The sequence below is a fragment of the Notamacropus eugenii genome, chromosome 1 (assembly GCF_028372415.1).
Source record: "Notamacropus eugenii isolate mMacEug1 chromosome 1, mMacEug1.pri_v2, whole genome shotgun sequence".
In the NCBI taxonomy this organism is placed as follows: domain Eukaryota; kingdom Metazoa; phylum Chordata; class Mammalia; order Diprotodontia; family Macropodidae; genus Notamacropus; species Notamacropus eugenii.
Genome location: NC_092872.1, coordinates 523,863,318 through 523,885,211, shown reverse-complemented (window position 1 = coordinate 523,885,211; position 21,894 = coordinate 523,863,318). Strand labels below are relative to the sequence as shown.

Genomic DNA, 21,894 nt, shown 5'->3' with positions numbered 1-21,894 from the left:
CTGGGAAACTAATCAAATCAACAGTACCATTCCTGAAAAGGACATGCCAATCAACTGCCCTATGACTCCATTCACTATTCCCTGGCCAAAACATCCTTCTCTAGCCACCATTCTTTCATAGGTATTGTCTTCCCCTTTTAGAATGAAAACTTCTTGAGAGCAAGGACTATCTTGCTTTTTGTCCCCAGATCCAACATACAGTATCTGACACACAGGAAATATTTAACAAGTACTTTTTCAATTATTCATACATTCATTCACAGGGATGCAGGCATCCAGTTTATTTACAGACTCAAAACAAAAATCATGTTCATCAGAGAACAAAGACAGCCCAGATTATCCCAATGACCACAAGAAATATTGACTGGCAGGCTGGAAAAAATTATTTTCTGATATTTCAGTATACAAAAATATACAAAAATCAATTTTTATTTTGTTTCAGGCTCAATTTCTAAATCCTGCAGCCTAATCACAAAGGATAAGTGCTGAGTTTTTGGAGGAGCCAAATTTTCTAGGTGACATTCTCATGAGAAATTCTTGCATTCCCCTCCTCATCCTGGCATTCTCTGCAATTTCTCTCAGGCTCTTATACAATTTTTCCATTTCTCTGTATTCACTCTTGACATCTACAAAAGAACAGAACATGTAGGAGTTAGACATTTTTTTCAAAGTTTAATTTTGTCACAGATGACCACAAGGAACTTGTGTGAAGAAATACACTGGTTCATTGCTCGTTATTGTACTGTGGGATCTTGAAAATCCTGGCTCTTATCCTTACTATCTGCATAACCATGACCAAGTCACTTAACTTGCAGAAGCCTCAGTTTCTTCATATATAGAATGAGGGGCTTGGATCAGATGGTTCTAAGTTCCCTGAATCTAAACTCTAAATCTGTGATACTATGAAATACTTGAAGGAAGCTATCATGTCCTCTCCCAAGGCTTGTCTTCTCTGGCCTAAACATTCTTGATTCCTCAGTTTCCTCATTTGTAAGGCAGAAGGATTTTAAACCAGCTATTCTGACTACTAATCCAAATGCTTTCCACTGTTTGAAGATGATGCCTATGTAAGGTTCATTCCATTTTCAAGGCTCTCAATGAGCCAAATTGTAACTCCTCACCTGTAACTCCTACTCCACAGATTCAGTTATATTCTGAATCCATATCCTAGCTTTGGAAACATAGTAATTGCATACAGCTGCAATCTAACATAACAGAGTAATTTTAAATTTTTCATCCTCACATGAGAACATGCTGTGATATATCGTGAACAAAAAATTAGGCAGGAGAACTGGAGCAAAGGATTTCATCTAAGAATGAGTGAGAGGGAAGATAAGCTAGTCACATGGAGAGAGCAAGAATAATTGGTGGACAACCTGTCAGCTTCACCGGAATCCTTGTGATGACCAGAGAAAATAAGGAAGGTCCTAACACATGGGGTGAAATGCCTGTGTTGGACTTAATATGGGAGGACATATGGACAAGAGTCATTCCAGATGGGTAGGCAGGGATGCACTATCATTGACACTGTGGACCCACTGAAGAGAGTCCTCTGGCATTATCTCCCATATACATTGTGTTGCATTGAGCTAAGATGTACATAATTAATTATGTGTTGTCTCCCCCTTTAAAATTTGAGCTCCTTGAGGTCAGGGACCATGTTTTTTGTCTTTCTTTGTATCCACACTGCTTAGCACAGTACTTGGTATACAGTGAGCACTTAATATATGCTTAATGAATTACTAATTTCTTGAGGCAATTGTAGCAATTCTATACTAATGAGAGTTGGGAATAACTGCTTTAAACTGACATAAGAAGATAGTGTTCAGATAAAATAAGATCAAACACAAAGCCAAAGCAAGTAAACTTTGGGACCATGCAAATCTAGCCACATCTTTGGAGCAGAGTGAGGGGAAAAGATCATGAGTTTTATATCTATATATGAACATCTTATCGCAGGGCATGGGAAAGTCACCAGTGATCTTCTGACCAACATAAAGGCTTCATGAAGGTTTCAGGAGCAATAAAAGTTCTATTACAGACAACAGTTCTAGGCCTACCTGGACTGGTTCCATAAAAACACAACATCGGGGAAGAACAACCCATCAAAAGAAGTTGGGTCTGCTTCTTCCTTTCCTTATGGTTATATTGGTTTGTAGAGGAACCAAGGACACACGTCCTCGAGTAAACAAAAGCTCTGAACAAGGACTTGTAGAGGAAAGGGAAATAAAGGGCATGTAGGAATGGTGGCCATGAGGAATGGGAGCTTCAAGGAGCACAGACATTACATATCTGCACCAGTGAAGATCCCAGAGAGAATGAGGGGAAAGCTGACAACAGACCAGTCTCAACAACATATGAGCTAGAGACTTGACTACTCAGTACTATAAATTTTGTGAAGCTGTAACTATTTCCTTGCTAAGGGGGCTTGGAGATGAGCCCCTTTTCTGTTCTTTCCATGCCTTTCAATAAACCTGTTCTATGTTTGTTTACTTTTGGCCTACAGTGCTTTCAAGGGCCTGCAGAAGAGCCCAAAGAGGAACACATGAGCCCAAATCAGAAGTTCCCAGGGTCTGAGCCCTGGGTGAGGGTAAAATGAGCCATAGAGTTTTCATTATTGTTATTATTACTCTTATTATTATCACTAATAATTATAAGGTAACAGGTTAATAAGGGAAAGAGTCAGGATTTGAATCCAAGTCCTTTGATTCCAAATCAATATTTCCCAGGAGAAATCTATACTGGAAACTGTATAATCTTAAAGGCACTTTGGAATCAATCTATCAATAAGCAGTTGATAAGTGACAAGCACTGATCTACGTGCAGGAGATTCAAAGACAAAAGTGATACAGTCCCTGTCCTCAAGGAGCTTATGCTCTTTCAGGTGAAACAATCTATACATCTATAAGTAAATAAAAAGTATATACAAGGTTAACATAAAGTAATTACAGGGGTCTCTACTAGCCAGGGGAATTAAAAAGCATTCTGTAAGAGGCTGAATGCTGAAAGGAGCTAGGGATTCTAAGAGGCAAAGGAAGGAAGGAAACAAATATTTATTAATTTATTTATTTGTTACTATGGTCCAGGAACTGTCCTAAGCACTTTATAAATATTATCTCGTTTGATCCTCACAATAACCCTATAAGGTAAGTGCCCATTTTACAGTTGAAAACAATGAGGCAAACAGATATTAAGTGACTTGTCCAGGATCACACAGCTAGTAAATGTCTGAGGTCAGATTTGAGCTTGGGTCTTCCTGACTCCAGGCCCAATACCATCAACTGTAGCACCTAGCTGTCCAGAGGTGAGAATTCTAGACATGGGAGACAACCAACCCACGTAAGGCATGGATATAGGAGGTGCAACGTTATATATGAAGAACAAGAAGGAGGTCAGTTTGGTTAGAATGTAGAGGAAATAATGTGGAATAAGCCTAGAAAATTAGGCTGCAACCAGGCTGTGAAGAGCTTTACTTGACAAACAGAGGGATCAATTTTCCACATATTTCAAAAGCAAAGAAGACTCCAAAAGGATAGAAAAGCTCTCCAATATTATTACACAAACCAAAAATGCATCAACTACTGACCAACACACCCAATTTCTCATGCCTATAAAATCTTTCATTTAATTTTATACATTTTAATCACTTCCACTCACAAGCTGAAGTATTTAAATCAATGTAATCTTTGTTGCAATTGATGGCATCTATGTGGTTTTCTCCCCCACATTTTTCTAGCTCCTTAGGTATCAAACACAAATTGAAGTATAAGGTAGCAGGGTCTTAGCACAGTTGCCAGAGACCTTGCTGGTATCATACTAACTGGAAGGACTTTTAAAAGGGCAGGAACAGTATTTTGCAGTGTTCACTTTAGTTTAATCTTTCTAAATAACTTGTTCTCTTGTAGTAAAGCCATAATACTGGGAGAGATTTCAGGCATCCAACAACTTGAGCAACCAGGGTGGGGAGGTGAAGATAATATTTCACAAAACCCATGGAAGTATTAAGCAGCTGACTCACTCTCAAACTTCCAGTCATATCAAAAACATTTTGGGAGTCGAAGCAAAGAAGGAAACTGGACCATGTGAGAAATTCTCAGCCTTGGTAACTTTCCCAGGGTCAGTGGCTAAAGTATAAGACTGTAGGTTTCACTTGACTGGTTTCACTCCACTGGCTATATGTGATGGTAGGGAGAGACAGAACATGGTGGAGGGCTTCCTCTTCCCTTTCTGATAATCTTAATAATGACAATACTTGATAATACCTATCCACTAAGAAAGTCCTGCAGGATCATCCATGACTCCTCCCTATACAAAAGCAAAGAAACCTGACAAAGACAGGGTCAGGTTAGGGGACAAGTCAACTATGCTGGGATCATCTGTTCACCACTTTGGAACATACTACAATGCCTTATTTTCTGTTTTCCTTACAGTAAAATCATTTTGCCTGTACACTGATTGAGAAGGGAAGCAAGATTGAAATCTACAATAGTAAGGGCACAATTAAAGAGTATTATAAGTTATTGTTGGAATTTATCCATTGGCCTAGATTCGAAACATAAAACCCAGGAGTACCCAGAAGGCTGAGCCAGCTGGTACTTGCTATGCATGTACAGTAGGAAGTTCAAGCTTCAAGTGCCACCTGCTGGTTTTCACCAAATGAGTGCCCCAAGAAGAGACCTGAAGTCACATCAGATACAACCAATAAGAAGGAAACATTGTCCTGTGGGACTGCTGCTTTCTCCATACAAAGTGACTCCTTTATAATATCCCTAGCAAGAGGTCTTGATATATCTACTTAAAGACCTTCAGTGAAGAGGCATCTACTACCTTTTGAGGCAACACAGTCTATTTTTAGATTGAGCTCCAATTACTCAGAAACTTTTCCCTACATTGAGTTTAAATCCATCTTTCTGTAATTTACACCCATTGATCTTAGTACCAGCCTCTAGGGTCAAGCAGAATAATCTAATCTACCTCCCACAGAGCTATCATGTCACTTCAATCCTTCCCTACCCCAGTGTTCTTTTCTCCAAATTAAGCTTCTCCATATCCTTCAATTAATCTTCAGTTGCCATATTCTCTGGTTTTCTCATGATCCTGATCAAGCTTTTCAGGATACACTCCCATTTTGCAAAGATGTGGCACCCAGAACTGAACACAATAGGGTATGAATGGTATAGAGGAACCTTTATCTCTTTCAGTAGGTATCATGGCATATTAATATAATATGTCATTGTACCATGAGATAAACAATCAATTAATCAATGAGCATGAATTTTATATGGAAAGCAATGAAACATAATGAACAGAAAACCAGACTTCCTTATGATTCTTCATTTAATGCAATGAGCATGCACATTGGTCTTTTTGGTCTGTTTTGGTCTGCATTATTTCATGTAAGGTTTCCATATTGTTTTTTAAAAGTAGCATGGAAGAGTGAATAGTGAGGTATACTTCAAGTCAGGAAAACATGGGTTTAAATCCTTCCCCTGTCACTATTGATCTGACAAGCAGCAAAACATTTTCTAAGTATCATCTGGAAAATGAGAATAATACCCATCTTAGAGTATCTACCTCGTAAGGTTGATGTGAGGCTCAAATGAGATAAGATATGTTAAGTACATGACAAACCTTCAAATGCTATGCAACTATCAGTCATTATTAACTGTGCCTGGTATATATCTTTATTCAGATCTGTGATTCCGTTGGTGTGCATAATTCCAGGTGAGGAAATGCCCTTTACCAACACCGAGAGGCAACTGTCCAATCCATCAGTCAAAAGCACATGTGAAGCACCTACTACATGCCAGGCACTGAGAATGCAAAGAAAAAATGAAACAGTTCCTACCCTCAAGGAGTTTATATTTTATCTAGGGAAACAAAGTATATGTATGTAAATATTCACAGAATAAATATAAAGATATTGCGCAGGTGGGAGAGTAGGTATATGGATCATTAGTTATTGATATCCCTTTGGTTACATTTTGTCACCAATAAGGTGTAAGATTTTCCCCACACATTTGATATATATGTTAGTCTCTTATACTCTCACATTTGTATTGCCTCCACCACAGATCTCCCCAATACACATTTGGTCAAATTCAACTGTTTTTCTCATTTGTACTCTATTTTATCCCTTGTCACCTTAGTCCATGAGCATATCCACAAATGTTTAGTTAGAATCCAAGTACAGTATTATCTTGAATACTTGCATGACAGAGCAGTAGGTTGAAAAATAGTTTTTGTAAATCTTTTCCATTTTTCTTCTTGTGTGTGTAATCCCCTTTCAGTGTTTACCCTTGAATGCCCTTGAGATGACTTTGCCTTGTTGAGTATCTTGTCAACCTTTCTTTAAACTGGCTTTACCCTTCATTATTTCTCTTTGATTTCTGAAGCAATATTACTTATAATCTCTCATCCTTCTTCATAACATTTTCACAAACAATTTTACATCCTAACCTGTGTTGTCATTTGGCAAGCAAGTCAGATATTTGCTGACTAAGGTGTTTTCTGGGTTCTTTGGTGATCTTGTGGAGATTGATTTACATTGGTTAAACTTCTAGATAAAATTGTTACAGTTCATAACAATTCCACCTCTGTTGTCTAGCATAAGCATGTGTACATATAAACACAAAGTAGTTAAATACAAGGAGGTTACTCAGCCATAGTATACTTCAAAGGAAGGACCTGAACCTAAACCTTCCTAACATTAAGGAAGACTGCTTCTCTCTCCATTCTGCCATGTTGCCTTTCTTATTGAATTCATGTTGACTGACTGATTGTTTGTATCATGACAATGATAGTATATTAATATACCATAATCTAGTCAAATTTTTGTCAGTTTATTTACAGGATTATGCTAGTGAGATGATGCTTCTTTTATGCCAAAATAAATCATTTTCCTCTGTTAATAATTTCCTTTGAATATAATTCTTGCAGTGGATTCACTGGGCCAAAGGGTATGAAAACTTTTTATAACTCTCATTTTTAAATTCAATATTGTTTTCAAAAAGAGGTGGGGACAATTCACAGCTCTGCCAACAGTATATTAGTGTGCCTCATTTACCACAGTAATACCAGCACCAAAATTTATCATATTTTATTATTACCTTTGCCTAAAATTTCTTTGTAAGAATTATATATGCATGTATTGAGGGTATTCTTGATGAAAATGTAAGAAAGAAACATGCAGGCACTTTCAGATGTTTTTCTTCAGTAGAGTATAGCTTCATATTCACATAATTCATTGGAAAATATAAGGAACGTAAGAACCCACTGTATATATTATTTGTTAAATACTAAACAGAGAAAAGATGACTTGGCAGAGTAAAAAGAAGTTTTAAATCAAAAGTCAAATTAATTATCATTAAAGTCAAATAGAAACAGGAGCCACTAATCTGTACATAAGGATCCTTGTATATATTAACTTGAGTTTAAAATGTAATGTTATCTATGTTTTATTATATTTTTATTTGTTTTGTTAAATATTTCCTGATTACATTTTAATCTGGTTCAGACCTTGTAGACCACTTCTGCTTGAATAGATATCCTCAAATAATGACTATATTAAGATGATTTTTGAAAATTCCATGACAAATAGGACTATAGAAATAATTCTGCAAAGCCATCCATAGATAATCAGTATCAAGAACATTGTCCAACAGGGAGATATATACTGATCAAAGGTGCTCATCAGTGTCTTCAAGGATGTCATGCCTCAAGTTCAAATGGAAGAGGGATTTCTTAGGGATGGAGAGCTTCTCCAGATGCTCCTGTTTACAGGTAGCATTATGCCATCAACAACCAGAATGCCATATGGTCTTCTCAATGAGATCCACATACATAAGAATAAAACTGATCAGGAACCTGTGTTGCCCAGATTATGACATGCAAAGGGATGCACAACCCATTGAAGTAGCCCACCAGTACATTTATATTGACCAGGCACTGCAGATGGAACATGAGCTGAGGCTAACATTTAATAGTAGGAGGAGATCAGGCTGGACTCAATTTGGGAAATTGTGCAATATTTTTAATGATCCAAAGCCACTTCCTGGTGTAAAAACCCATCTTTTTAACACTAGCATTGTCCCACGGGTATTATATTCTCCAAAGAATCAGAACAGCAGATGACCCAGACAGCAATGGAAAGACACATGGTGGGTGAAAGTAGAGTATTGCACATTAGTAACAATACCTTGCATGGGAAACATTTAATTTTTGTTAAACATGTATAACATACATAATATCGAATGGGGTAGACCTTGTGTGTGGCAAAAATAAACTATGACAGATGAACCATCTAAAAGTTCTGCTGATAGCCACAGAATTTTAAAAGAATGAAAGGAAATCCTCTAGCATGCCAGGCAGATCCTCTGTGGAAGATTAATGAAAAAAGAATCCTACTAGTTGAGATGGAATGGAGCTCCAAGTTTCCTGGACACTCTCACTCTCTCCCGCATACATAGACTCATTTCTCCCAAATGGCTCCTTTCACATTGTACCAACTCACAAACTATCTCATCGTAATTATAGTTCTTTTGCTCCAGACATCAATTTCTCATACTCATTTCTAACCAATATTGCTATCATGACGTCTCTTATATAAGCCAGGGGAAGAATTGAAACCCATAGGCAACATTTTTCATACACATACAAATCCCTCCCTTTGGGGAAGTGGGTGGAATTGATTTTCTCTGACCATAGTGTCTCCACCCACTGGGGCCAGCTCAAAGCATGACTTTCTCATGAGGTCTCCACCAAGTACCCAACCCCTCTCCCATCATGCCTAGGAGAGGTAGTGGAGAAGACAAAATCTCCTGGTAGGGAACTACCTGTCTGTTTAGACATAAAGAGATTCACTAGTGAGAGTTTTAATCTAGGGCAGAGGTTCTTAGCCTGGGGCACATTAGCCCCTAAGAAGTACATGGTAAGGTCCATGAACTTGGATGGAAGAAAAAAATATTGCATCTTAGTATTTACTAAGCTTCTATTTCCTTAGTAATCCTACGTATTATATACATTTAAAAACATTATTCTTAGAAGAGTCCCATAGGCTTCATGAGACTGCCAAAGGAATTCATGATACAAAAAAAGTTTAAGAACCCCTGACCCAGGGCAAGGATTTTAATCTAGTGCAACCTGGTCATCTCTGAGCTCCATCACAAATGCTATGTGTTAGTTTGTTGTTGTATACCCAATAAAAAAAAATAATTGGGTAGGAAAGAATCAGTCTGTAGATCTGCAACATTGTGCCATTTCCTTCAACTGAGTGGGAAGGGGATGTGGTTTCCACCCACCACCATAAAATCAGACTGCCCTAAATTGATTTTTTACGTTAAGTGCCAACTCCTCCCTACATGTTATTCTCTCAACCCTGCTTTGTGTGTACCACTCCCATCCCCACCGAGATTGAATTTGGACTCATTATTCCTAAACTCAGACCATATGCTTCCACCTATTGGCTTGCATCTGGCAGCACATGAATTTCTGTCCTTGACTATGCTACTGACTGCTCATTTGATTCCTTGTCAGAGTCACTGTCTTGGGACGATGTCATTCAACTCTCTCATTTGTTCTTATCCCCTTAATCTTCTGCACACACTGATTCTCTACCATAAGAACAAGGACATATGGTAGAAAGTGCTCTGATGAAATGTGTATGGCTGGCATAACTTTATAGGAGAGAAGAATCCATCAGACTATGGTTTAGAGGTTATATTTTTAAGGATCTGTCCCTTAAAAACATCCAGTTCTCTGAGTTTTGTCTCAACTTCTCCGAGAAATTCATTTGGTTTCTCAGGAAATCTCTCCTACTAGGAAAAAGAAGCATTGACCAGACAACAGTTGTACTCCAGCTTGATTGAATTAATCTACACTGAAAAATAGTTGATAAGATGGGATTTTGACTTAATAAATCTGTCTCTTATAAGCTTAGCTAGTATGAATCAGTCTCCCAAGTGTCTGTTTACTTCTGGGGAAACTGATCAAGTCAAGTTCCAGAGCCCACAAAACTAAGAACTAGACTTTGGACCTGAAGTTACCCCATCCATCAAGAGAGACATAAGGCTCAGCCTGAGAAATTCTCTTGTTGCCACCTCTTAAATGTAACATTAATTCAGTTAATTTCTGAGCCAACTTTGAACTTACTTCATTCTATTTCTCTGAAGAGTAGAAAATTTATATAAAATATAAGCTCCTTGAGGGCAGAGACTGTCTCACTTTTGTATTTGTGTCCCCTGTGCCTAGCACAGTGTCTGGTGCATAGTTTGTACTTCTTGGTTGAATGATTGATGACAAGAAAGACAGTATGGCATAACAGAAAGATCATAAGATGTGGTGTCATTTGGGTTTGAATCCTAGCTTTGTCATTACCTATGTGAAACTGGGCAATTTATATATCTATAAAATGAAAGAATAATTCTTGTAGTAACTACCTCATAGATGGCATGGACTCTCTCTCTCTCTCTCTCTCTCTCTCTCTCTCTCTCTCTCTCTCTCTCTCTCTCCCTCCCTCCCTCCCTCCCTCTCTCTCTCTCCCTCTCTCTCTCTCTCCCTTGTTTTTCTGAATCTTCTTCTGCCCCACCTCCTTCCCTCCCTTCTCTTCCCACCCCTATGTTCTCTTTTTCCACATAGAGACTGAGGTGGGCTCAGTACTGTACCATTCAGATCTCACCTTTGCCAAGGCTTGTCATCATTATCCACATACATAAGAATTATTCAGTGGAGATTGATACCAGGACTCAGTTTATGACCAACATCATTCTGGATACCACATTTAAACTGCTAGCTCCTCCTTGGGGCAAACCCAACCCACCCAGAAATCTGCACCCCAAAACTGCCAGACAGCCACACCCAAACACACTCATGAAGAGCTTTAAAAGCCAGAGGATTTTGTTTTGTAGTTTTCAGTCATATCTAACTCTTTGTGGTCCTATTTGGAATTTTCCTGGCAAAGATATTGGAGTGGTTTGCCATTTCCTTCTCCAGCATTTTACAGATGAGGAAACTGAGGGCAAATCAGGTTGAGTCACTTGCCCAGGGTCACACAACTAGTGTCTGCGGCCCAATTTAACCTCAGGTCTTCCTCACTCCAGGCCTGGAGCTCTATCCACTGTACCATCTAGCTGCTCCAGAGGATTTCGCATTTTATGCCAAATACAATGGTGTTAGATTTGGAGCCAGGAAGACTTTGGTTTGAATTCCATATCAGACATTAACTGTATGAGCCTGGATAAGTCACTTAATTTTTCTGCAGTGCCCTCAGTCCCCTATAACTGAAATACACTCCGTCCTGCTTCCCTCTTTCCTTAAAGTGCAACTCAAACACCATCTTCTGCATGCAACCTTTCCAGATCTCCCCAACTGCTAGTAGCCTCCCTCACACAGTACCCTATATTTAACTACTTTGTGTTTGCATCTGTATATATATATATATAAACTTCATAATTGTATTGCACATATTTTTATATGCAATTGTCTCCCCACATTAGAAGGTAGGTTAATTGTAAGTGTGGATCATTTCTTTATTTGTTCTCATATCCCTGGTACATAATAGGAACTTAATATAAATATTCATTAATTGATCTCTAAAATAAAATCTTTAAAATCTCTAAAATAATAGCACCTGTCTGACAGGGTTGTCATATAGATCGTAGTTTATAAACCTGAAAGCATTGCCTAAATACCAGTCATTATTATCTCCTCTTCTACTTTTCACTTGAGTCCTGCTTAGGAAGATGCTACAGGGCTAGGTATGCTGGGACAGGCAGGGTGTGCAAGAGACAGTTTTCATTCCATTGTGAGCATTTACACCTAAGAAACCAACAAACAACCATAAGTCAGGGCTTGGTTTATTGTTCTGTTAATGGAGAAAGTGATGGAGAAAGTACAGATTAAACTTAAATGTATATTCTACATACATTTCCCCCCAGAGTGCCAGTTGTTAAACATTTACTAGCATGCCCTGGGTGGGAGTGTCACTCACTTATAGAAAGTTCCATATCTTTACCTGATAGCTCCATGTAGAGGCTTTCTCCCCTGGGTGAAGCAAGGATCAGCATGGTGGACACACGTCCCTTTACTTTTTCAATGATTCCATTCTAAGGGATATGAAGCATTCTGTTAGAACATTCCTGTTCAAAGGGATGGAAAGCCTTGCAGATGAACCCTCCCCATCCCCTAGACATGAGGGCAAGTGTGCAGACTGGACCTGGTAAACCCTGTAACGGCTATAAAAAATCATGTCCATGATCCTCAAGTCCCAATGTAGAGTAAAGGGAACTTCTCAGACAAAGAAAAGGAAAAGTGTAGACTGTTAAAGGAAATCTATACTGAAATTAGGTAGGCTCTGGGTGCTGTTCAGGTGTGTTAAACCAAACAAATCAGCAAGAATTGTGTCCTAAAGCCAAGAGAACAAAAATGCCTGAAATTAGAGCTATCTATAGTCATATGAAAAAATGCTCTAAATAACTATTGATTAGAGAGACGCAAATCAAAACAACTCTGAGGTACCACATCACACCTATCAGATTGGCTAACATGACAAAACAGGAAGATGATAAATGTTGGAGAAGATGTGGGAGAGTTGGAACACTAAGTCATTGTTGGTGGAGCTGTGGGCTGTTCCAACCATTCTAGACAGCAATTTGGAACTATGCCCTAAGGGCTACAAAAATGTGCATACCCTTTGACCCAGCAATATCACTTCCAGGGCTGTATCTCAAATAGATCATAAAAATAGGAAAAGGTCCCACATGTACAAAAATATTTACAGCAGCTCTTTTTATGGTGGCCAAGAAATGGAAAACAAGGGGATGCCCATCAACTGGGGAATGGCTGAACAAGTTGTGGTATATGAATGTAATGAAATATTATTGTGCGAAAAGAAATGATGAACAGTTGGACTTCAGAAAAACCTGGAAAGACTTATATGAACTGATGCTGAGTGAAATGAGCAGATGCAGAACATTATACACAAGAAAAATCACAGTGTGTGAGGATTATTTCTGATAGACTTAGACCTTAACAACAATGCAAGGACATAAAACATTCCCAAAGGACTCTAGAGACAATATGTCATCCACATCCAGAGAAAAAACCATGGAATTGGAATGCAGAATGAAGCAGACTATTTTCTCTTTTGTTATGTTTTGGTTTGGTTTGGTTTTTCTCATGGTTTCTCCCATTCGTTTTACTTCTTCTATGCAATATGGCTAATGTGAAAATATGCTTAGTAAGAATGTATAATAAGAATATAATATTGCATGCCATCTCAGGGAGCGAGAGGAAAGGGAGCGGGAGAAAATTTAAGACTTATGGAAGTAATTGTTGAAAACTGAAAAATTAATTTTGTTAAAAAAGAGAATAAAAATTCCTACAGGGTGGGAATAGTTTCATTTTTGTGTTTGGACCTCAAGCAATTAATACTGTGCCTAATACAGTTTTTGTTGCTATTTAGTCATTTCAGTTGTATCTGATTCTTTGTGACCCTTTTTGGGGTTTTCTTGGAAGAGATACTGAAATTGTTTGCCATTTCCTTCTCCAGCTTATTTTACAGAAATAGAGGTAAACAGGGTTATGTGACTTGCCCAGGGTAACACAGCTAGTATCTGTGGCCAGATGTGAACTGAAGAAGAGAAGTCTTCCTGACTCCAAGACTGGTACTCTATCCACTATGTGTAAGGTGATATGGAGATGGCTCTGGAGGAGAAGTGAGGCTAGTGACTTGCACAGCCCTCCCTCACTCAAAACAAAGTCAAGTGCAAGTCATGTCATCATTTCTCTGATGGCATGGTATTCTTTGGCAACAAAGGACAAACACAAACAATCAAGGTGATATGGATCTGTTTTTTGGGGATTTTTAAAGATGCAAGTTCCCAGGATCATGGCTCATAAACAGTCCCACTGCACTTGCATGTCATTATATAACCATAGATAATCTAAACGTCTGAGCTTAACCTGTAAACACAGCACTGCACCTGCTCTATGCTGACACATTGTGATATAACCAAACTTAATGTAAACCTATGAGCTTATTGTTGGCATGATGCCTTTTTGGTCTGTTTCTCTACAAATCAAATGAGCACTGGTCAGTAAGCACAGAATGAGGAATGCTGGGGATATTGTAGGAGTGAATGGATGCCCCAACCAACCCATCTGTCTCAACCTGCTGCCATCAAGAATAAAGTAATATGACCCCCTTATCTGTGGTCTCCACTATTGTCCTTCTGAAATCTACCCAGATCCAGAGTGAACCTGCAGGGAACTGAGGAGCTCCTGTCCAGCAGGCACCTAGCTGCCCATCTACCACAGAGTAGGCACTTAATAAATGCCTGTTGAATAAATGCATGTTGGACAAGCTGGACTCTCTCTATATGCAATTAGTTCAGTGTGTGGTATAGAATAGGTGCTTAATAAATGCATGTTAAAAGAATGACTGCTGAATGACAAAGCTAGATTCTATAATATCTATATTGTGTATCTATTTGCCAAAGCTACAAACAATTTGCAGTCAGGTGCTTATCATCATTGTACAAAGAATAACTTCTATTCTATCTGGGGACATGTTGCTGGGGTCATCAGTTAAGGAGAGTAGGATACAAGAAAGCAGGGTCGGGGAGCTATGTTCCTAAGATTATTGTCACAAGAGCGCTAAAAACCAGGTTTTGGCAGTGAGAAAAGAGATCAGAAAGCAAGCTGGCCACCATGGCTCATTGTGGACCATGGAAATTTGCTCTTGGAAACTGTTCAGGCCAACATTCCAGTCTTTCCCCTGAAACCCCAACACTACCCTGCCACCTCCCTAGAATCAGAAATCAAGAGAGGGATGTGGAATACCTTCAATTGCTGGAACTGATTCTTCATACTTTCTTGGGCCCTTTCAAATAAACCCTCGGCCACTTGTCTGTCCACACCTCTTCTGATGGCATCTTTCATTCGCTCACACGCTTTCTTGCCAGTTATGTGAGCTGCCTCTAGTGAAAACAATAACCATAATTACACCCCAGTTGAAAAAATAAGTATGTATGAGTTTTCCCGGGCGTTAGAGAGAAAAAAATTACTATTTCTATGAGAATTAAAATAAATTATAAAATAGGGGGGAGGAGAGAAATTATAATTTTGTTATTTATATGATGATTGTCACCAAGGAAATCTCTGATAACAGCAAAGTTAGATTGATCAGGATACCCAGCACTTAACAGTGTCTGACTGTTTTCCCTTCTCCCTGTCTCCCTCTCTCTCTCTCTCTCTCTCTCTCTCTCTCTCTCTCTCTCTCTCTCTCTCTCTCTCTCTCTCTCTCTCCCTCTCCCTCTCTCTCCCTCTCTCTCTATCTCTCTCTCTCTCTCTCTCATACATACAAGTTTAACAATACAAGTTTAATAAATATTTGATTAAGCTCATCCAATCTGGTCCTGTCATAGTGAGGAAGGATTGTGAAATATTCTTTTTCATAATTAAGAAAGACAAATCTAGTCCTTTCCTTTTTTTTCACCTTTGTAAGAGTTATTCCGGCAAAACTTAATGGACCTAGGTCACTAAAGACCTTGGGGGTTATATTTCTTTCCATCTCAAGAAGAGATTTGTGTATTATCACAAGATCAAAGTTGAAGAACAGAGCTTTCTGTTACAGCAGCAGTTTTTAAATCCCTCTGGGAGGGGAAGAGGAAAGTTGGAGAGAGAAGGATGGATGGCACTGGAAGCAGCACCTGAGCATCATAGAGCCACAAGTGTCAAACATAGGGTTTATAGGGCACGTTGTGTCCTGCACTATACCCTAGTGCAGTGAGAACCAAATTAAAATGCAATCAGGAAATATTTACAAAATAAAAGAAAATGCAACAGAATATAATGTTGTCAGTTTAGTGCCCTCAGCAGTCTTTATGTATGATTTCAGTTTGACCTGACTAGCCACTTGGCTGAGCAGGAAGTGATAATTTTGCCTACTTAAGAAACCACTAAAACAATTGCAAATTTACTGCACTCTCTGTATTTCATTTCTTTTTTTATTTAGACATGACATAGGCAGCATGGTTTATTACTATGTGCTTCTCTGGTATTTTATGTTTTGCTTACCAGTTTTGTTTTGTTTTGTTTTGTTTTTAAATAATGGCTTTCTAGAAAATGAGATTATTTCAAGTGTGTTCTGAGTTGGTGCAGTTGTGAGAAAGAGAGACAGAGAGAGGGAGAAGGGAAGAGAGGGAGGGGGAAGGGGAAGGGAAGGAGGGAGAGGGAGAGGGAGAGGGAGAGGGGGAGAGAGAGAGAGAGAGAGAGAGAGAGAGAGAGAGAGAGAGAGAGAGAGAGAGAGAGAGAGAGAGAGAGAGAGAGAGAAACCTGTGGATAACTGATTACACCAAATTGAACTGCCTAGGAAATCTTTACAGCCTAGTGATCAAAAGAATCACCTAGGGGCTCAGAGTCTTATGAATTTTGTTAATATCTACTTTCAAGCTTTCTAACATTGCAGAGGGGAGAAATTATAAGGAGCTGGGTCCCTAACCCTAGATTAAAATCCTCATACACTAAAATCATTACCTCTAAGCTAACAGGTAACTCTACACTAGAGACTTTAGGGTTTTATCTACTTTCCCCACCCCACTCTCAGGTGAGAAAGGAAAGAGACAATGAAGGTGGAAACATCAAGAGAATATGGGCGGGGTTAAGGGGAAAAAAAAGAAATTTACATAATAAATTTTTTATATATTTAAAAGGAATAGCAAGTTGTACATAACAGATTTGTAGTTTCATGTGCAATCATCTTTTTATTATTCTACTAATGTTATGGAAATGCTTGTTTTATTTCATAAATTAAAAATTAAATACATTTTTAAAAGAGAGAGAAAATCATTCCTTGAGCCAGCCTCTTGAGAATGGAAAGGGTTCGGGTATGAAAAGTGCTCATCCCACTTTCACCACTACATTTGTGGGGCATCACTTCTCCAATTGGGGATAACCAGCTGTTCACATTTAAATTATATGTGTTTTAAATAATTAAAGCACAAAGCTATGGGAAAGGAATGCAAAATATCAGCAGAGCATGGTAACATGGTATAAGGAGAGCTTTACTGGGAATATTTGCACTCAAGGCAAATACCACAAATTACCATACCCAGGACAAGCCACATGAAGCACAGGCTCATTTGTGAGAAAGAACTGTATGAAGAAAAAGAATGACTGGGAGAAGAAATCCATGCTGTCATCTGTTAGCTTCCTATTCAAGTTGCTCTTGAAAACTAGGTGCTAAATTCTGTCATTCCTATTCCTCCTGAAGGACTGAAGGTGCTTTCAGCTCCCTCTAAATTCAAGCATCCTGGGGAAAAGCTCTCATTCTCCTAGCCTAGTTACAGTTCTAGTGATAAATTTTCTTAAAACTAGAAAGGCAATTAGTGCCCAAAGACAAGATAGATAGCTCACCTGTTTACTTTTTCCTCTTATTATCTGGTTTTTTTGTGTGTGTGAAATAAGCTATTGTGGTGATCTGGGAAGAAAATAGGACGCTAGTCTTGGAGGAATTAATGAAAAAAGCACAAAGTGAACACAGGACCCCCACAAGCTTATACCTTCATAACATGGCTTCAGATCATTCTGAACAGAGTTGCAGAGAGATTCATAGATTTTCTTCTTCTTTCTGAGGATGTGTTCTTCCAAGCCTCCCAAGATAGCATTTATCTATGAGAATTTATTTTCAGAAAACATGAATAAATCGTTCATTCAGTCATGTGTCAGACTTCCCTAAAGGTCAAACATCAAGATCTGGAAGGGTTCTCAGAGGTCAACTAGTCTAACACCCTTATTTTAGAGATGAGAAAGCCAATGCCTAGAGTAGTAAAGGGACTTGGCCAGCATCACACAGACTATAAGGAACACATCATGGAGTCAAAGACATCACTGATCCTCCAAAACACTAGCATCATGAGAGGTCCATTCACAATCAACCTTTTTAAACTTCTGCAACCTTGGGGGGCAAGGGGGGAAGGGAGGAAGAAGGAAAGAAGGAAAGAAAGAAGAAACTTTTGTTTAAATATGTAAATAGGTGTAAGTGGCACCTTCTGTTTCTTTCCTTTTTGTATTTAATTATTTAGCCCGGGTTAGGATAAACTGGGTTGAGCCTAAAAGAAAGCAAAGCCAGATTTGAACAACAACTAAATTCTGATTCCTGGCAAGTTCTGCCTTGGGGGGAAAGAGTGATTGTAAAAGCTTTGCAAAGTTGGGCCAAAGGTAACCCACCAAATTCCAAATTAGAAGATATGGAAATGCCAAGGCTAAGAAGAAGACTATAAAGCCTGTCATTGTTCACTTGTGTTCGACTCTTTGTGGCCCTGTGGACCAACTGCTCATGGGGTTTTCTTGGCAAAGGTACAGAAGTGGTTTGCTATTTCCTTCTCTGGTTGTATGCAAACAAGGTTAAGTGACTTGCCCAGGGTCATATAGCTAGTAAGTGTCTGAGTTCATATTTGAACTCTGGTCTTTCTGACTCCAGGTCCAGTGCTCTAACCACTGTGTCACTTAGCTGCCACAAAGCCTGGTACCCCCTTTAACTATTAACTATATGGTCCATCTAGAATCTTAGAACCAGAATCACAGAATCAGAATCCCAGAACTAAAAGCAATTTTTAAATGTCATCTAATCAACCGCTCCAACAGTGCTATCAAAGTCAAATGGAAACAGAGGTCCCTAATTCACACATAAGGATCAATCAGTCTCTCTGCTTTGTAGATTTTCAGGGTCGCTTTGTCTCCTGGTTTTCCTCCTACCAATCTGACCACTCTTCTGTCTCCTTTGCTGGCTCTTCCTTCAGATCACACCCTCTAACCTGCCAGCCTCAATTCAGCACTAAAGTGGTTTCCTAAAGTATGGTCCAACTATAAAATCCCCTACTTGGTAATCTCCAGTGGATTTCTTATTACCTTTAGGATTAAATAATAAATGTTCTGTTTGGCATTCAAAACCCTTCATAACCTATCTTCCTCCTACCTTTCTAGGTTTTTATGCCTACTCCCTGACATGTACTCTTTGATCCAGTGACATTGGCCTCCTGGCTGTACCATGAATAAGACACTTCTATGTCTTGGCCCCAGGAATTTTCTCTGACTGTCCTCCATACCTAGATCCCTCCTCCACTCTGACCACTGACCTCCTGGCTTCCTTGAAATCCCAACGAAACTTTCCCCAACTTCTCAATTCTAATGCCTCCTCTCTCTTAATTATTTCCTATTTATCCCAAAAATAGCTTGCTTTGTATGTATTTGTTCACATGTTATCTTCCCTCATTCATCAGCATTGTACATCAATTTCATGATGGCATGTTTGCCTGGGTTCTGGATAATGGACAATGTTCTCGTGCTTTCCCAGTCACCAATGAAGTGAAACAAGGCCAGGTGCTTGCTCCCATGCTTTTCAGCATGATGTTTTCAGCCATGTTGTCAAATGCTTTCAATAAGGATCTAAACAGGTTGGTCAGTTAGCTCACTGATGGTAAATTCTCCAACTTGAAAAAACTACAAGCCAAGACCAAAGTGGAGGGAGTTTTGGTGCATGATTTTCTGTTTGCAGATGATTGTGCTCTCAATGCAACCTCTGAAGCTGAGATGCAACAAAGTATGAATCAATTCTTGGCTGTTTGTGCTAATTTTGGCCTAATAATTAACACCAAGAAAACCCAGGCACTCCATCAGCCACCATCGCACCATCCATATATAGAACTATTAATTACAGTAAATGGAGGATGTTTTGAATGCTATAGATAAGTTCATTTACCTTAGTAGTATACTTTCCAGGGATGTACACAAGGATAATGAGGTTGATTCACACACAGCTAGGTCAGTGTTTGGAAGGCTCCCAAGGTAAGTATGGGAGAGAAGAGGTCTTAGACTGACTACCCAAATGAAGGTCTACAGAGTCATTGTGCTAAGCTCATTGTATGCTTGTGAAACCTTGATAGTATACCAGTGTCATGCCTGGAAACTGAATCACTTCTATTTGAATTGTCTTAGGAAGATTCGGAAGATCACCTGACAGGATAAGATATCAGACACTGAGGTCCTTTCTCAAACTAAACTGCCAAGCATTCATATGCTACTGCAGAGAGCTCATCTCTAATGGGCTGACCGCGCAGTTCAAATGCAAAACATACTCTTGCCAAAAAGGCTATTTTATGGAGAATTCACACAGGGCAAGCATTCACAAGGTGATAAGAAGAGGCGATACAAGGACACTCTCAAAGTCTCTCTTAAGAATTTTGGAATTGATTGTGTGACATGGGAGACACTGGCACAGGACCACTCAGCATGGCATGCCCACTTCAGAGTAGGTGCTGTGCTCTATTAGCAAAGCAGAATTGAAATAGTACAAAGGAAACACAGGATTCACAAATTTGGAGAATCCATCCCAAATGTTCACACAGACTATTTGTGCCTGATCTGTGGTAGAGGATTCCAAGCTCGTACTGTTCTGTTCAGCCACAGTCAGACACAATGAAGCTTGACTCTAGCATAGTGATGTCTGCCATTTTGGTCCTGGAAGAGGAACAAAAGACAACAACCAGTCTTTGACTGCTAGATGGTAAACTCCTTGAGGGCAACGACTGTCTTGTCTTTTGTCTCTTCTTGTATCCCTAGCACTTACTGGCACATAGTAAGCCCTTCATAAATACTGATTGACCCCTGATCTACAGCATTTCCAACAAATGGCCATCCAACCCACCATTTCCCTTTATTTTATTTTTGTGGTTGGTGTTCAGTCATTTTTCAGTTGTGTCTGATTCTCCATGACCCGGTTTAGGGTTTTCTTGTCAAAGGTATCAGAGTAGTTTGCCATTTCATTCTCCAGCTCATTTTACAGAGGAGGAACTGAGGCACACAGGGTGAACTGACTTGCTCAGGGTCACATAGATAGCAAGTATCTGAGGCTAAATTCAGACTTAAAAAGATGAGTCTCCCTGACTCCAGGCCTGGCACTTCTATCCCCTGTGCCACTTAGCGGCCCCATTTTTTTTTTTATTTTTCAGGCAGCCCTAATTGTAAGGAAATTCTTCCTTCCCTTGACCTAACATCTCCCTCTTTTGTGATCAATTTCTACTCTCTGGGGCCAAGAGGAATAATTCTCATTCTTCTTACATACAATGATTCACATGGTAGGTGGAAAGAGCACAGAATTTGGAATCACATGGGTGCTGACATGGTTTAGGGGGGCTGAGGTCCCCAAAATGTCAGAGCACAAGGTGAAGTTGCCTTGAACAAATTCATACATACAAACTCTCTTAGACAAGTGCAAAGTTTACTGTAACACTTAACAAAGCTGGCAACGGTTCTTAGGGAACCTGCAAACTAGTGAGGATGGTGCTAGGGCTTATATGGAAAAGGGACTGGGAAAAGAATGTCAAGGATGCTAATTAGGGAATCTAAGGACTTCAGAGGAATATGCAAGGGGTCCAGGTGCCTTGAAAGGAGGCAACAATGATCTATGGATGGGAAAATTCAGGGAGTCAGCAAAGATAAGCTCTGTTGATACCAGACACTGAGGGAGAAGACAAGACAGAAGGGTTGCCAGAGCATGATCCTTGGGGATCTGGCATCAGGGGAAGAGTCCTTGGGCCAGGCACCCCTGATAGCCTTTATCAAAGGATTTCCAAGGTCAGGCCTGTATGTGCTTGCACCAAAAATAGAGATTTTCTCCCAAGAAACTAAGTTGTTTCCAGAGATATGGTCTTAGGGTTGGGGCCCAAGCACAAGCATCCCCATCAACAGAACTCAGGTTTAAACTCTGTCTTTGCCATGTACAATCTCAATGACCTTGAGCAAATCTCTTCACTTTCCTGGGGTTCAGATTCCTCCTCATTGGTAAAAGGAGAGGATTGAATCAGAGGGCCTAAGAGGCCTATACAGCTCTAAATCTAT

At 39.4% G+C, this 21,894-nt stretch overlaps 1 protein-coding gene across 2 annotated transcripts in view; it reads right to left on the bottom strand.

Annotated features, from left to right (window-relative positions):
* Positions 1–221: 221 nt before the first annotated feature.
* Positions 222–21,894, bottom strand: part of NUGGC (nuclear GTPase, germinal center associated) — an 88,104-nt gene continuing 66,431 nt past the window's right edge. The window contains exons 15-18 of one of the 2 annotated variants that reach the window (XM_072633821.1): positions 17,559–17,667; positions 14,839–14,975; positions 12,011–12,101; positions 222–626 (exon numbers count right to left, since the gene is read on the bottom strand). In XM_072633821.1, the coding sequence (XP_072489922.1) occupies positions 466–626; positions 12,011–12,101; positions 14,839–14,975; positions 17,559–17,667 (498 nt within the window). In that variant the 3' untranslated portion in view covers positions 222–465. The remainder of the gene's footprint in view (positions 627–12,010; positions 12,102–14,838; positions 14,976–17,558; positions 17,668–21,894) is intronic. The other variant, XR_011972402.1, reaches the window with a different exon arrangement.